The sequence below is a fragment of the Aptenodytes forsteri genome, unplaced genomic scaffold (genome assembly GCF_000699145.1).
Source record: "Aptenodytes forsteri isolate BGI_AS27 unplaced genomic scaffold, ASM69914v1 Scaffold55, whole genome shotgun sequence".
NCBI classification, from domain to species: Eukaryota; Metazoa; Chordata; class Aves; order Sphenisciformes; family Spheniscidae; genus Aptenodytes; species Aptenodytes forsteri.
This window is the reverse complement of record NW_008796063.1, coordinates 9132693-9148909: the sequence shown is the minus strand read 5'-3', so window position 1 is coordinate 9148909 and position 16217 is coordinate 9132693. Positions and strand designations below refer to the sequence as shown.

General features: G+C 59.0%; 1 protein-coding gene across 1 annotated transcript in view; it reads right to left on the bottom strand.

Annotated features, from left to right (window-relative positions):
• The window catches only part of MPRIP (myosin phosphatase Rho interacting protein), an 89581-nt gene that overhangs the window by 46872 nt on the left and 26492 nt on the right, over positions 1 to 16217 (bottom strand). The window contains exons 4-5 of the mRNA XM_019473950.1: positions 4214 to 4365; positions 1025 to 1109 (exon numbers count right to left, since the gene is read on the bottom strand). Coding sequence (XP_019329495.1) covers positions 1025 to 1109; positions 4214 to 4365 — 237 coding nt within the window. The remainder of the gene's footprint in view (positions 1 to 1024; positions 1110 to 4213; positions 4366 to 16217) is intronic.

The following is a 16217-nucleotide window of genomic DNA, read 5'->3' as shown; positions in this document are numbered from 1 at the left end:
CCCCAGCCCTTGGCAGGGGGTGGCTCAGACTTCCAGCTTGGTGTGCAAAAAAGGATCATCTTCCCCCCGTTTTCTTTTCCCATTGCCCAGAACCTCTTTATCTGGTGGAGTGGTGGAAACTTGATTCAAACAAACGCTGTACAAAACCCACCCATGGCCTGGTTTGCAGCAGGACCATCCTGGGGACTTCATAGAAGGGGACCTGAAAACCGGGGCTCAGGGGAGTCCCGGTGCTGTTTTCAGTTCCCCAGTGCCGCAGCTCGGCTCGGCCGGAGGCACCCTCCCAGCCGGTCCCCCGCGGCGGAGGGACATGCGCCCGGAGGTCAAGCGGCCTCAGGGACGTGGCTGTTCTCAGCCCCGGCGAGGGACGAGGGTGGCCTTGGGGTCACGTTCCCCATCTGTGGGATTCTCCCCCACTCTGGCCACGTGGGAGCCCGGCAGGAACGAGTGAGTCACGGCCAGCCCCGCTTTTTACCGTCAAAGGTCAAAGTGAGCACGAAGCCACCGCCGGGTCCCTGGAGAGCCCGGCTCCGGAGCTCCCAGCCTGGCCCTGGCCTCTAGTATTTTCCTTTCATTCCCATTATCTCTGGGGTCATCTCAAAGGGGGTAACCGGAGCCTGATGGAATTTCATCCTGTTTCTGCCGAAATGGCCCGTGAACAGCCAGCACCTCTCCCCGGTCCCCCACGGGGACCACGCGGCTTTGCAGCCGCTCCCGGGACAGCGCGTGCAGGGCTGGTGCCACAAGACAGCACCCGGGGGGTGAAATGTGGCCCCAAAGCAGCCAGGAAAGCAGCAGCAGCAGTAGCGTGTGACCCTGGGAAGTGATGACCAGGAATTAGTTCACACCGTCCTGCTGCCTTGTCTCACCCCGGCTCTCGCCCTCCACGCAGGCAGCACCAGAGGGCTGGCAGCCCGCTGGTCCGGCTGGTTTGGGGGGGGCTCCTCCCCGGGAGCAGAGCAATGCCGTGGCCCTGAGAGGGAGGCAAGGGACCGGGTGACAGTGCGTGTCCCCCTGGGGTTACCTGGGGAGTTGGGGGCTCTACTTTCCTCTTCTTCTTCTGATTCTGCTTGTTTGTCCTCGGATAGACTATCAGCATCTCCAGCCACCTGCAGGCAGAGAAAGCAAAAGGTGAGGTCTGTGCCGAAGGGCAGCGTGCAGGGACGGGAGCGATGCTCGCACTCCACCATGGGGTGTAACACAGCTTCCCACAGGCCACGGACCCCAAAGCTGTTCTCCCCCACGGGTGGCTCTGACCACACTGCCCAGGGAGACGCTGCCCCTATCCTGCTTCTGGGGCAGGCTGCCTGCAGGTTCCAGAGACGGAGCATCTGCATTTCACCCCTAACCCCAGCCTTCCGGGGTTTGTAACTTGACCATAAGCACAACCCCGAGCTGGAGCTGGGCACGCGGAGGAGCTCAGCTTCTCTCCAACCTCGTCAGGGTCAATGTGGTAAATAGTACCCAGAAATCATCCCAACCAGCTCCTGGGGGAAAAATGAGGCAGGACAGGAGGGGAGGAGGGATGACCCCAGGGTGCTCTGGCTCAAACCCTACTCACTGCAAGAGCGAGGCCAAGGCTGACATGGGACAGGGATTCAAGGACCCTGAAAGACAGCCGAGAGGGACAGAGCCTCCGGCAGGACCTTCCCCCTTCAGCGATGCCAATGCCCGCACACTGCACACAAAGCGCTTTTGTCCAAGAAAGAGCAGCGTGATCTTGGCATTGAGAAGTCCATCCCCTGCACAAGTCGCTTGTTTGGGGGACCCTCCTGTGCCCTCCCACCGTGGCCTGACGACCTGCCCCTGCATCTCTGTGAACTCCACAGGGATCCGTGGACCGCTGGGAAACATTCCTGCTTCAGATGTCCCCTCTCCTGTTCCCCCCACTTCGCACGCTGCTGCTGTAAAGCGTTCTGAGATAACCACATCAAGTGGGTTTTGGTTAAGCAATAAATGCCAGAAGCATGCAATGAACGTAAAACAAATTCTCCCCTGGCTGGGGAAATCTTCCTGTCGTGCTGCAACTGCAAATGAAACCCGCCTGGCTTGGACCCAGAGCGGGACTGTTTCGGGATGATTAATGCTTGCAGTCAGGAGCAAACGCGCTGCTTCAAAATCCAGCGCCGGGCCAATGAACAATAAATCAGCCCCACCTTGCTCTGCAATGGCTCTCCCTCCCGTCTGGCAGGCAGGACTGGCAACAAAAGCCTGAGCTGCGAACCGGAGCGTGGGGAGAGGGAGAAGAGAGCAGGGCATGGGGGTTGGCCATGTTTTGGGGCATAGCCATTGCTCCTGCCTTGGCTGGAGGAGAGGAGCCGGCTCCCCGTGCCATGACTCCCCTGTGCCTCTGCACCCCAGCTCTGCAGCCGCTGCAATCCCACTGCTGCAAACAGGACCCGGGGGGGGGGTGGCCGTGCCGCTGGAGGACAGGTCTGCCGGCCCGAGGTGGTGCACGGAGAGGGTACGCTCACGTGTCTCAGTAGAGCAGGGAAGTTTCAATGCATGAAAACATGTATCTGATCAAAATCCCAGACTCTTGGTAGAAAAATACCTATTTCAACGAGTATTTACCAAAATGGGGGGAGTCACAACCAAAGAAAATGCTTGGAAATAGAAATCATCTCCACAGAAAGCACTGACTCTGCTGCTGCCAGGGCTTGGGCAAACAGGAGACGCTGTGCCTCGGGAAGAGTGGGGAAGAGTGAGCGCTTCGTCCCTTCAACTTTCTGCTCTAGTTTCTAATGTCAACAAATTCAGGGAGGGAGGCACTGAGCTCCAGACATCCCACATGGGAAACTCTCACAGGTGAGCAGCAGCACCGTTGCAGTCTGTCACTGTGTGCCGGTGGCTCGGCTCTCCCGCGGCTCTGCACGCTCACCAACGCCGGCTTCAACCCAAGCCGGCACGTGAGCAACGGACAAGGATTTTTCTAGGTCACCATCCAACACCTGGAGTCAGGAAATCTACCGCGATTTGCTCATTTTAGTGGCCTAATCTTCAGTGTTGCTGAGCAACTGCATCCCAGCGGCAGGCGCTCCTATGAGCGATGATATTTTAATCGTCCTCGGAGGTCAGATGCTCCACTGGAACCAGGGGGCTGGGCTGCATCTACCCCCTCTGCCAGCCTGCCCGCAGGGAGCGAGCGGGGCGAGGCAGGCACTGTGAAGGCAAGTCCAAATGGGGACTGGGTAAATGTAGAGCAGGCAGCCCCAGGAGGCCACGTCTGCCCAGGGATGGACGAGGACCAGGGGGCATATGGCGCTCGGGGTCGGACACGCCAGCCCCAGGACTACGGGACCTGCCGCTGGTGTGGGGACAGGACCTGCGCCAGCGGGCTGGGTGCCTGATCGGATGCTGTCCTAAAAGCACCGTGGGGTCACCCCAGCACCCATCGGCTCCAACCCCGTCCTGGTGTTCACCCTGCGGCCAAGCTTCTTGCCCCGGCCAGTAAATAGCTGCTTTCTGCTGGGACTGAAGCTGTCGTGGCCAGCCCAGGAGCACCTTGGCATCAGATGCACCCTCTGAGCATCCCACAAATGCTCCAGTGTAGCTCAGCTCGCTCCCGGGGGTAAACGCCACTGGGAGTGTTGTTCTGCAGCGGGGAGCAGGACATTGCCCAACAGCAGACAACAAAACTGACCTGAAAACAGTGGCCTTCACAAGTAATGAGTGACTCAGGAGCATCTCAGCTCCGGGGCCTGGCCAAGGCTCCCGGCAGAGGCTGAGCTTCCTTGAGCACGGGCTCTGAAAGGTGTCCGGCATGTTGGGAAGCCTCAGGCTCCAGCCCGGCACGGCCAAGCACGCGTGCTAGGCGCGGAAGAAGGACTTAAATCGTCTGCCGCCGCACAGGTCTCCGCTGAAGTCAGTGCTCACGCTCACACCATAAATCTGGTGGCTCAGGGTGTGCTCAGGCCCCTGCTCTGCTGCAGAGCACCGGGCGATGGCAGGGGTCCACCAGGCATGGGAGTAGGGAAGGGGAAAAAAACCCCATCCTTGCCAAAAAGGCGGAGAAGACCGGAGCTGACCGCGAGGCAGCAGCTACACCCAGCCCCCAGGACTGTCCCTGCAGCTGGCTGTGATCGTCACTCTGGGATCAGCCTGGGTACGCACCACCACAGCACCCGGCCTTGGGCAAGGGCCTACCCGCCCTCTTCTCCCTCCCGGCTAAGGGAAGAGCCCCGTGGCGGCTCAGCCCCGGACCTGCACTCACCCGCTGATGATCTCCTTGTTCTCGGCCCGGATGAAGTGCTCCTTCTCCGGCGTCAGGATGCACAAGGAGAATTTCTGCCCTGTCCGGCTCTCCCCATCCACTACATCTGTGCACTGGTTCATGTTGATGGTGCCCTGCGGGAGGGTTGTTGGCTGCGAGTGGAAAGAGAAAGGAGTAACGTTTAAGGAAAGAAGAGCAGATGAGTGCAGAGTTGAGTCCTAAAACCCCTCCTGGTGTACACCAGGATCCTACACACCAAGATGCTCTGCCCACGAGTACCCAGACCCATCCGTGCGCCGTGCTGGCACACAGCAAAGCCCCGTGCCGCACATCTGGGAACACAGACCAGCAGACACGACTCCTGCCAGCCCAGCCCAGCCCAGCCCAGCCCAGTCCACTGTTGCCAGCAAGACACTTCTCCTATGCCGAACGCCCAGGGAAGGACGGCTGCCCCGCTGCAGCACGGGGACACCAAGGCAAGGCACCGAGTGGCCAGCTTTGGGTTTGCAGCTGCAAACCATCTGGGGTGGTGGGATGGCACCTGGGGACAGGGGGTGGCAAAGCAGCAAGGCCCCACTGCCCTCAGCGCAGGATGGCTCAGGCACTATAGACAGAAGGACAGATACACATGCCAGGTTTTTCCCATTAAAGTTAATAAAACATGGAGTTTGCCAGGGAGGGACCGCCGCATGGAAGGGACCTTGTTTGTCTGACGGACTTTGCAAACACACTGTCACCTCCCGGCCCCCTTGCTCCAAGCAGACGCAGCGGAGTGGGACAGGCGGTGGCCCCCCTGGCCCAAGGGGACGCGGAGGGACCCAGAGGGGTGTCAACACTGACAGGAGCTGACAGGTCCATCTGGAGCGGCGCCGGCTCATCTGATTACAGCGTGGCCACTCGCTCCCGGTGCATGGTGCCCACAGCCCTCCCTTCCCGAGCAGCAATGCCATGTCTCCCCCATCCCCAGCCTGCCTGTGTCCCACCAGGCTTGGTAACGCTGGGGTCCCCCCGGCATCCCGGCACAAACCTGCACCTGGGGCATAAATGACCAGGCGCAGGGACCCCCCCGAGCTGCCAACGGCACCGAAGGAGCACCCAAAGCAGCCCGCGGCCACCTCCTCACCCTGCCAAAGCCTCCTTGAGCCCTCCAGATGGCTGGGCCAACAGGGAGACGGATTTTTGGCAGATGCTGTTAAGGTTTTTACCATGGAAACCGGCTCTCCTGCCAGTAAAACCCTCCAAAAGCAGCCTGTGCCATGCAAAGAAGGGGCGACTGGGTAGAGCTCAATGTCCCCAGCCTACGACCCCAAGAAATTCAGATCAGCCCCCCGAGGCCCCTGGTTTACCCATCTGCAGGCTGTGGGAAGTAGCCCCCTTCCCCAGGACAAGGGCTTTCCCTGCAGCTGTGTCCCTGGGCAGGAGCATCCTACAACAGCCCAGGGTGGCATGGAGCCATCACGGGTGCTGCAGCATCGGTGCGCAGCATGGGCACACGAACAGGACCGGTCGTACATCAGGGACACCAAAACCTCCTCTTTTCCTTCGTGGAAACCAGCATCAGCACCCACAGACCCCACAGGACTGGAGGGAGGGAGGGAAAGCAAAGCCAAGCCCAGAATCCCGGCACGACACATGCACAGCCGCCCGCCCTGCACTGCCGCGGGTAGTCGGCACCTAAGAGGATTTTTTGTCTTAGACAACAAAAATAAAACCCTGCTTTCCGGGAGCTATAAGAACCCAACGGAAGAACTTTCTCCTGCTCCAAGTGGAGTCTTAGAAACAGTTTTTGTCTCACTGGCCTTTGGCACAGTCAAGGCCTCCAGGACTGTAAGGTCTGGGTCCGACCCCCTTTCCCACCCAGAGCATTTTTGCACCAGGGAATGCAACCAGGACAGGGCAAAAAGGGGATGAGGGCGGCTCTAGGAGGGAGCCCCAGTCCCTCTCAGGGACCCTGGACCACTCAGTCCCTCTTGCCACAGGCACCCCTCGACTCCCTGGGAGGCCCTGCAGGGATATGGCAGGGAGCTGGCACGGGAGGAGAGGAGGAGACGGCTCCCTGAGAAACCCGCCTGCTCTCCTCCCTCTTTAACCCCACGGCAGCGTTCAGGGCGGCTTCCTCCGCTGCTCACACCCAGCCCCGACCCAAGCACTGGAGCAGAGGAGCCGGTTTGGGGCCCCCACACCGCCAGGCTGGCCCTGTGAAGTGGTTTTGCTGCGCACCCCTCCTTGTGAGGGTGAACGTTGGCATCTCCCACAGTCCGACGCATGGGTCCCCGTCCACCACGGCACCTCCGAGCCGGGATGCCAGGAGAGGGGCTGCAAGCAAAGCTGGGACTGCCTCCCTTGCACCTGGGGCCAGGGACAGGATGGGCACCAGGAACAAACCCTCCACCCCATGGCCGCTCCCCTGCACCCCCACACCTCTCGGCAGCAGATGAAACCTGACGGACCAGCAGCCTTGCTCACTTGGGATGTAAATTCCTTTACACCATTTATTTCCTTCCTTGGAGGCAGCACAGGCACTTTGAAGGAAAGCAAAATGCAAATGGTGCCAGGTGGAAACGCGTGCACGCAAACTCCACCGAGGAAAAGGACGGGGCTCGGGCAGCACTGCACCCCAGGAGAGCCTCAAAACCGGCTGGGGATCCCTGGTGGAGGAGCTGGCGATGGCACACAGCTGCTCTCCCCAAGGAACCAGGAGAACAGGGACAGCCCTCGCATGCTGAAGCTGCGGGGCGGTGGTGTGGGAGCAGGGGAGATGGGAGAGGCTCTGCAGCAGGGGACGAGGACACACGGACCCCTTCCCCGCCTCCGAGCACCCGTTTCCGCACTGGGGGGGTTTTCAGGGCTGGGGATCCCCAGGGAAGGACGAGCAGAGCTGGTCCCCGGGTTGGTCCCAGGCCAGGTGAGGACTGCGTGGCTCCGGCAATTGGAAGGGAATAAATAAATGCAAAAGCAGGGAGGTGTCATATGGCAGAGACGCCAAAACAATAACAAGACTGGGACTTCAACCAGCTCTTTGAAGAGCAGATGCTTTGATACAAGGTTGAACCCAGCATCAGACCCCAGGGCCACAGGGAGGCTTCGCGTCCGGGTGAGGCAGGAGTGGACGCTCAGGCTCAGCTCTGGCTCCAGCTCCTGGCTTTTGCCGGTCCCCGCCTCAGGGACAGCCCTGTCCCCAGGCGCTGGCCCTGCCTTTGCTATTTCCCATGCTGCTGTCAATGGGATGGAGCACACAGCTACCCCGTGACTGGATCTGGTGCCTGGGTGTGTCTTTTAACAGGGGGGAGGAGGGGAAGCAGGGTGCACCAGCAGAGGACACCATTACGGGCACCATCATGAGCAGCAGCTCTCCTTGGTGCGACCGGCCGCCTCCGGCCCGGCGAGCGGAGCAGCCCCCCACTGCTCGCCACGTGCCGGCACGGGGAAGGGAGCACCCGCACCATATGAGCAGCTACAGCTCTCCACGCTGCCAGTATCAGCAGAGGAACCAGAGCCAAGAAACAATTGCGTTGCTGTTTCCCTCTGGTATGACAGATCCATATTTACACACACACGTGCTCGCAGCATCCCCCTCCATACTATGCAAAGCCTATAGTACACTCTCCTCCTCCTCCTCCTCTCCCTTCCCGGGTGCCCAGGCCACGAGTCACACCGTGCTCTCTGCATCCACAACCCCAGCAGCCTCTGGATGAGATGCAGGGACCTTCGGATGGATGCTCTTAGGATGCAGAGCCCAGCAACTGCAGCATCCCCCACCTTGGACAGTGGAAAGGAGGGAAAGAAAGAACGGGGACCTCTTACAAGCCCAAAGGAAGAAATCCCCAGCAGGGCATTACTGGGGAGACCCAGGTGCTGTGGCAGGAGGATGCACAGTGCTGGATGCCCCGTGGGCAATGAACTCCCAGGCGCAGGGGCTGATGCTGTAAGTCAACAGTGTTTATCTGCAAGAGTCCCTCATGTCCATACGGTTTTGCAGGGCTGAGGTAGAAATACAGGATTATTTAGATTAAAAAATTTCCGAATTTTCTCCAAGTACCTTCCCCATCATTCCTAACACGTGTGCATCATAGGAGCTCGATCCAAAATACAACGGAGCTTTGCTCAGCAACTGTACACAAGATGTTTTCTGAGCAGGTAACCCCGCGGTCAAGCTCCTGAGGAGCGGCTCTGCCACGGCCTTGGTGGGACATGGCCAATGCCCACGCTGTTCTCCAGGGCTATTACACAACGTGGGTTGATGAAATCTGGAACACAACCTTTAAAGAAAGGCAATGGGGCAGGGGGAGGAGGAAACCAAACAAAAGGGACATTTTACTTTCTGCCAAGAACCAGGAGGGGAAGGAAAAAAAAAAACCCACAACCATTTGTCTATCTCGCATGGCGGGCTGGTTGCCTTGGCACCAGGGCCCAGCCGTCCCAGGGGGGAGATCGCGGCTCTGCCGTCCCGCTCTGCCGCGACGCTGCACGGGAAGGGCTCAGGCTCCGGCTGGCTCTGCCCTGGCTCCCAGCGCCGCCCCAGAGCAGCAGCGAGCCTGCAGCGCCTGGGGAAGAGACATCCACGCTGCCTCCATAAATGCTTCTTGACAAATGTTAATTCTCTGAGCTAAAATATTCATGAGGGTGGCTGCCGACGAGCGCGCTGCTCATTTGCAGCACTCTCGAGTACTCTGCAAAAGCAGCTGCTGTGTTTGCTAAAAGCTTCACCCATCCCCGGTGCCCGGGCTCGGCTGATCGCGGTGCTCGAGGCGGGATGCAAGCAGGATCTTGGCTGGGCTGTGGTGTGGGACGGAGCAAGACTCTGCTGCCCCGTCGCCACGGCCGCATCAGAGCAACATGGAGACAACCATGCCTTGGGCGAGGGCAGCAATGCAGCTTGGACAGGCAGCTCCCGGCACCAGCACGGCACAGGGAGCCCACACCAGTGCCGCCTCCACCATTCCCACCCGGAGGCCATCAGCAAGAAAGCACCAACTCCTTGAAAAGTCACAGGGAGCTCCCTCGTCAGCCGTGCGAGGCTATGCACGGCCTCCCTAAATCCCAGCTGAGGATGCACTGTGCACACACCGGGGCTGGCTCTGCTGGTGGGCTCGGCCGAGCGCTGCTGCTGGGGCGGCTCAGGCTGGTGGTGCCGGTGGGGCGGCCACGGCATGCCCTGAGCCGCCCAGGCGCTGGGCACGTGGGGCTGGCACAGCAGCAGGGCTTTAATGAGCGTTTTAGGCTTCCTGCCACTAGGCACGAGGCTATCGATACGGCCACAGCACGACTGGAGCTCTGCGGCAGGCAGATTTTATTACACTTATAGATCGTCTAACAGGCTGAGCATCCTGGATTTATTAAATTAGACAAAGGCTCTTGAAAACGACCTCTGTGGGCTCTGCAAAAGGATGGACTGGAACAGTCACCCATCAAAGGGGAGCAGAAGGTTGTGCTCCTCCCTGCAAGCAGGAGCGCTCCCCCATCCCCGCCGTCCCCATGGCAGCTCTCTGCTCTCCCTGTGCCATCCAAGCAGGAGGCAAGTATCTTTTCTTGGCCACCTGAGCACACCTTTCCCACCTGCAGCCTTCCCTTATCAGCAGCTACTGCTCAGTGAAGCCACTGAGAAACCTCCAGCTTGCTCGGGCCGTGCACCAGGCAATAGAAAAGCAGGTTTTTACCGTGGGCAAGGGAATGCAATGGAGGTATCAAGCAACACGTATCCCCCTGCACCTCTGCGTGCACACCTCGTGCCCCCCGAGCAAGAAACAGGGAAAGATGCCCCCAAATCTCACTGCTGCCTGGACTCTCCAGCCAGCCAGAAGCCATCGCCCCCTTTCACAGATGGAGGCACAAGCGGTGCTCTGCAGATGTGGCCTTGGCACATGCTGGGGTGGCTCTGCACTGGCAGCAAACCTGGCTCGCAATGCTGCCAGCAGCCGCCCTGCGCCAGCACGAGGAGGGGACAGAACACCTGCCCCGGTGTGCAGCCAGCGATGCAGAAACACCCTCCCAGTTGGCTAAATGCCGTAGCGCTTCCCCTGGCCCCATCACACATTTCCCCACCGTTGGCCCCTGCTTGTTCATCACAGGCACCGACAGCCGGCTCCTGAAATTTGTTTTGCTGGAGGAGCTCCCCACAGCCCTAGGTCATCCACCCCAAGGAACTGGCTCGGGGAGATGGGCTTGGATGATGGGTTAGCAAGTCCCATGCACGCCTGTCCCTGCACGCCGGGCCCCTGTAGAGCCCTCCTGAGCCTCTACCAGGAGATAAAACAACATCAGTTCCACTTTCGCCAAGGGGAAGGAATTTTCTTCCCCGGGAGCAGTTTGGGGAGGGGGCGAAGCGCAGGGGCTGGGCAGGAGAGTTCAGCCAGCGGCCGCTTTTAAGCAGAGTCGGTGTTTACGTCCACAGACAGCGAGTCTAAACACTGAGCGAGGCTGCGAGCTGGCCGCGAGCTGCCTGCGAACTGGCCACGAGCTGGCCGCGAGCACCCTCGGGCTCCTCTCCCACCCAAGTGCCACCTCAGCAAGGCATGGGCAGCACCCATCCCGGGGGTGCCCCGGCAGCAAGTTTGGGGCCACACATCCCATCCGCAGCCCCATTCCCCATGGGTGCCCATCCGGGGAGCGAGCGCTGGAGCGGAGCAAGCCCGGCCGGGGCTGCGCGGGAGGCTGGAGCTGGCTCATCTTGGCCTTATATGGCGATTTTCGCGCCGCTCTTGCAGCTCCCAGCTGCTCCCCACCCCAAAGCGGGGTCGGGAGCTGGCAGCCAGCGCCTAGCCTGCCTCCTTCCTGTTAACCTCTTTCCTGCTGAACGGCCTCCAAGGGGTCCTTGCACGACGGGGACGGCCATATCCTGTCCTGACACAACCGCCCGCACTGGGCAGGGAGGGTCAGCAAACCCGGTGGTGGTCACCAAGTGGGTGCAACCTCCCTCGGCGCTGGGGTTCGACCCTCTGGGTCCTCGGCAGCATCCGCAATTCCAGGGAGCCCTTCGGGGGAGCTTGCACCCGTGCACACGCACGCTGCATGTCCAACACTGCTGGAGGGGAAGAGGGACAGAAGATGCTGAGAACATCGGCACCGTGATGGGAAGAAGAGCAAGTTCCCACCAGGATGGGGGTCGAGGGGCCACTCCGAGCTGCCATCCCGGCTCTTTGGGGACCAAAGCAAAAGCCCAGCACTGCACAAAGAGCTTGGAGCAGCCGCTCAACCCATATCCCAGCCCTTTGGGAACCAAAGCAAAAGCCCAGCATTGCACAGGCACTTGCCGGCCCCGCCATGCTGAAGGCACCATCTCGCAGCCCTGCAAACCCAAGAATTATTCTTCCCTCTTGCTCTCCAGGATTTAAATGCATTTAAAATGCAAAATGTCCTCCTCCCCTCCTAGGAGGGGGGTGGGAGGAATCCATGATAACGGATCCGACCCCATCTGCTTGCAGCTGCCAGCGTGGCATCTTCCCCGCTCCCCGACGCGCAGGCACAACAGCTACCCAGCCAAAGGGGAAGCAAATATCTGCAGCGTTCGAGCGAGTTGTCATGGTAATCAGCCCGATGGCAAAAGCCCGGCGAGACCACGCGCAGGGATGGTACACACGGCGAGGGACCGGAGCTTGGTGCAGGGACCATGGCGGGCGAGTTGCCTGGAGAGGGAAACGCAGTCGCTTGGGGGTGGGAAGGGAAGGCGGGCTTCATTTGCATCTAGATATTTGAATTTTAAATTGCACTGTTCCAAATTGGCCTTGTCAACTTTATTCTCCACCCCCTCGGTGTAGGAGATGAGTCCCAGGTGGTCCCTGCACCGTGCGCTGCCAGGCACACATGTGCAGGCACTCACCACCACCTCCGTGCACGCCAGCTCGCACGTCCCTCCCCAGGAGCAAAGGTCTTCTCTGAACCATCAAGGATGGTCATGGCCAAGGTAGGAGTCATCCAAGGAAAGCAGCAGATTAAATCAATCAAAGCCCTGTACCTCCCTAAGCGAATCCATCTCCCCTCCAGCCTAGAGGGGAAGGAGGGACGGGTCTCCGGGTCTCCAGCCATCCCACAACCTCTCCTGCAAACGCACCTGAGCAGAGGAATCGGAACAAACACACAGCAACAGACCAAGCCATCAGCACCGTCACAGCCGCACGAAGCCACCTCCGACAGCCGTTATCTTGAGCTCTGGATAATTTAAGGCCCTGCATTATGCCGGCTCAGGAAGCACAGGGAACTGCACACAGAGCAAGGTGAAAAACGGCAAGTGCTTCCCACAATAAAAGAGTAAATAAAATGGCAAGACTTTTCCTGGTGTTTCAGTACAAGAAAAAGAAAAAACTTTCAGTTCCATATGAACTAGAAATTCTCATTTTTTCACTAAAACACAAAAATAAAAGAAGGAAGGCACCACCTCGCAATGAACAAAGTCAGCAGAAGCCTCTCACAGCACAGCTCTGCTGAACACTCTCACAAGACGTAGAGTTAGACCCACTCAAGCCAACTGCATCCAACCGGCTGACCCAATGCTGCACCGCAGGGCCACGGCTGCGGTTCCTCCCCGGTTTGGCTTCTTTTGGGCTCAGCTGAACTGAAAATTTGCTCGGCAGATTTTGCTTTACAGTGTAAAGGTAAAAGGCAATTTATTTGTGGTCAATATTCTTCCCACCCCACCGTGCGTACACAGGTCACCCCGCGCCCGCCTGCTCTCCCTTCTGCGGGGAAATAGCGGGCTCCGTTCCGGCTGCAGCAAAGCAAACACCGGTTACGTCCCACGCTGCATATCTCCTGCAGGAGCCATGCACTATGGCGCTGCCGCCATGGTGGGGTTTCCCCCAAGCCCCCACCTTCACCCCCCGAGGACTGCCAATACAGCATCTTGCACCAGAGTTCAACGACTGCAAACGAGGTGAGGACAACCCCGGGGGATCAGCAGCACCAGATCCGCCGGAGGCTTGGGCAACTCCCACAGGCGCAGATGCTTCAGTGGAAGTTCTTGAATCCGGCCAAATTAGCCTGGAAATCTCATTACTCCCCAGCGCTGCTCTTATGAGCTCTGCAGAGCTTCCTGCCGGGCTGGGAATACCAAGTGGCCGGGCTCCCAGGGCGCTCGGGGGTCTGCAGCTGGAGGTGTGAGGGCCAATCCAAGCAGAAGAGGTTGGGTTGGGTTGGGTTGGGTTGGCCAACTAAGCAGCAGTCACATCCTGCACCCCACGCCTCACCCCTATAGAAAACACCATCCCTACTCTGCTCTGCCCCCCACCCCCCCCCCCCCGGCCCCTGCCAATACAGTATCTTGCACCAGCGTTCAACGACTGCAAACGAGGTGAGGACAACCCCGGGGGATCAGCAGCACCAGATCCGCCGGAGGCTTGGGCAACTCCCACAGGCGCAGATGCTTCAGTGGAAGTTCTTGAATCCGGCCAAATTAGCCTGGAAATCTCATTACTCCCCAGCGCTGCTCTTATGAGCTCTGCAGAGCTTCCTGCCGGGCTGGGAATACCAAGTGGCCGGGCTCCCAGGGCGCTCGGGGGTCTGCAGCTGGAGGTGTGAGGGCCAATCCAAGCAGAAGAGGTTGGGTTGGGTTGGGTTGGGTTGGCCAACTAAGCAGCAGTCACATCCTGCACCCCACGCCTCACCCCTATAGAAAACACCATCCCTACTCTGCTCTGCATTGCTCCCAGCAGCTTCCAGACAAGCTTGGACTCTGCAGACCTTCCCAAAAGCCGAGGAGGCAGCCGGAGAGCTTTTTCCAACCTTTGACTATTGGCCATCCCACCGAATGGAACAAAATGGGAGGCTTTTTGGCCAAGAAAGGCAGTTCCAAGAAGGAAAGCTCCCAACAGGCGCACATGGCTGTTGCAAGGCAAGGAGACTGCCCGGCAACAACTTGAACTGGGCTTTGCTGCCACATGCAAGGTGTGGTGTAGGCGCCAATGCAGACAGCAAAGAGCCGTCCTGGCCGGGCAGGCACCGCTGGGTTCAAAGGCAAGCGGCACCTGGGGGGAAAAGTGCTTTGAGCGCCTGCCACGGCCAGGGACAAAGGCTGGGAATAACACAGCAGGCTGCCGGAGCCGTCCCCGTGTCCCGGGGGAGCAGCGTTTTCTCCCTAAACCTGCTGCTCCCATCTGGCTCCTGCACTTGCAGAGGAGTTCAGAGAGAGGAGCAAGTTCACGGCTGTGAGCTGCTCCCAGGAGCACTCCCCGCAGCCTCTCCTTTGGGAGCAGCCGTTTGGCCCCAGCAGAGAGGAGCAATCTGGGGCTGGTGCACCTGAGGGGGATGAGCCCGAGGAGGTTTCTCCATCCCCCATGCCTGGGATGACAGACTTCACCCCCCAGCATCGGCCTGTGCATGGCATTAACTGCCCATGCAAGCCAAACATCCCCTTCCTCCACACATCTGCTCCGTCCATAATCCTCGCTGTCCCTCCCCTAATGGGAAAGCAGCCAGGAAAGTGAACCAAAATCCTAATTATATCCCAGTAGCTCCCCAGTGCCCCGGTGATCTGCTGTGACTTTATCGATGCAGTTGCAGCAGGGCTGATGAAACGAGGAGGAAAGGGCCAAGGCTGGGCGTGCTCCAAAAACCCACCCTTTCTCCCCAGCCGCAGCATCACAACGGGTGGAAATCCCGTGCAAGCTCAGGGTGCTGCTGGGACACGTCTAAAACCAACCTATGCTCCCATCCCCTCCGCCTCCTCCTCCCAAGGACCCTGTCACCCACGGTAAAGGAAACACTGCAAGCACCACTGTATGGGGACCGAGAGGAGAGCGGTGACAACCGTGGGCTGCAGCGAGAGAGCAGCCCATGGCCTCGCTGCAGGTTCCCAAGGCACTGTTTGGCCATAAAATCATGGAGAGCCACAGCTATGGCACCTGGAGCCACAGCACCCGTGGCACGGGGCGCGGAAGAGCAGGGACCCCCGGGTTCACATCCCTGCAGCCCCACAGCGAGGGGTGCAATGGCAGCGGAGACGTGGCATGGCCCTGGGATGCATGCCAGGAAAACATGGGAAGAAAAGCCTCCCTGGTAGGTGGGAGCCTTCCCCAGCTCTCCCCGGCCCCCGGAGCAGCCCAAGCCCCGCACGCAGCACCTCTGCCCCAGGGACCTGCCCTCCCTTAAAAGCAGAAGAGGTCGCAGAGGAGCCGCGCTGCTCGCGGCGGGTGGCAGGGTGCAAACCATGTTAATATACACAGACAAATCAGCTCCTGGATCCTGCGGGAAGGAGGTGAAGGGTAACATTAAGTTGCTGCGCACGTGATTTACCTATGGTAATTTTAACTTTCAGCAAGACTGACTGGCTGTTTTATCTTGTTGCCTACTTGCAGTCAGACTTCAGTGACTGCAGGGAAGAGTCTCTTCCGCAGCTTCGAAAGGACAGGGCAAAATAAAAAGGTCTTACAAAATACCTATTAGCAAAAGCACATTCACGGGCTGTTGCCTGGTCCGGCATGAGGGACAAGCAGTATTTTGCTGGCATTTTTTTTCTATTTCTTTTATCTTGCAGCCCATGATAACTCAATGAGCAAGACCAATAATAAAACCTGCCTGGGAATTCTCGTTTTTCACCAGAAATGCCTCAAAACAGCGCAGACAAAAGGTGGAAGACTTCTGTGAAAACCCTGCATTCAGTAACCCTGAGAAAAGCCATTTACAAAACCTCACTGAAGACCTCGGCTTGTCTCCACGCAAGTTTTAACCTGACAATGTCCCTTTTACAGACTCCACACCTGATGAATAATGCACGTCCGGGATAAACCAGAAATATAATATTCACTAATGCTTACCGTAACAGAGGAACAAGGACTTCAAATAAGTAATTTATTAACCCCGAACCATGTTGCTGCTTGAACAGAGTGCACACCTCGGCTTTCGGCCCCAAAAACACCAGCGGAAAGTTTGCTCTTGAGCCATGGCAAGAGCATGCCGAGGGCTGGCTGAGACCCCCGGCTCTCATCGCACCTCCAGCACAAACATGCCTTGTCCTGGACTCTGCGAGATGCCGAAGGGAAACCCTCCCTGCCAGAAGCCGCCGCTTTCTCCAACC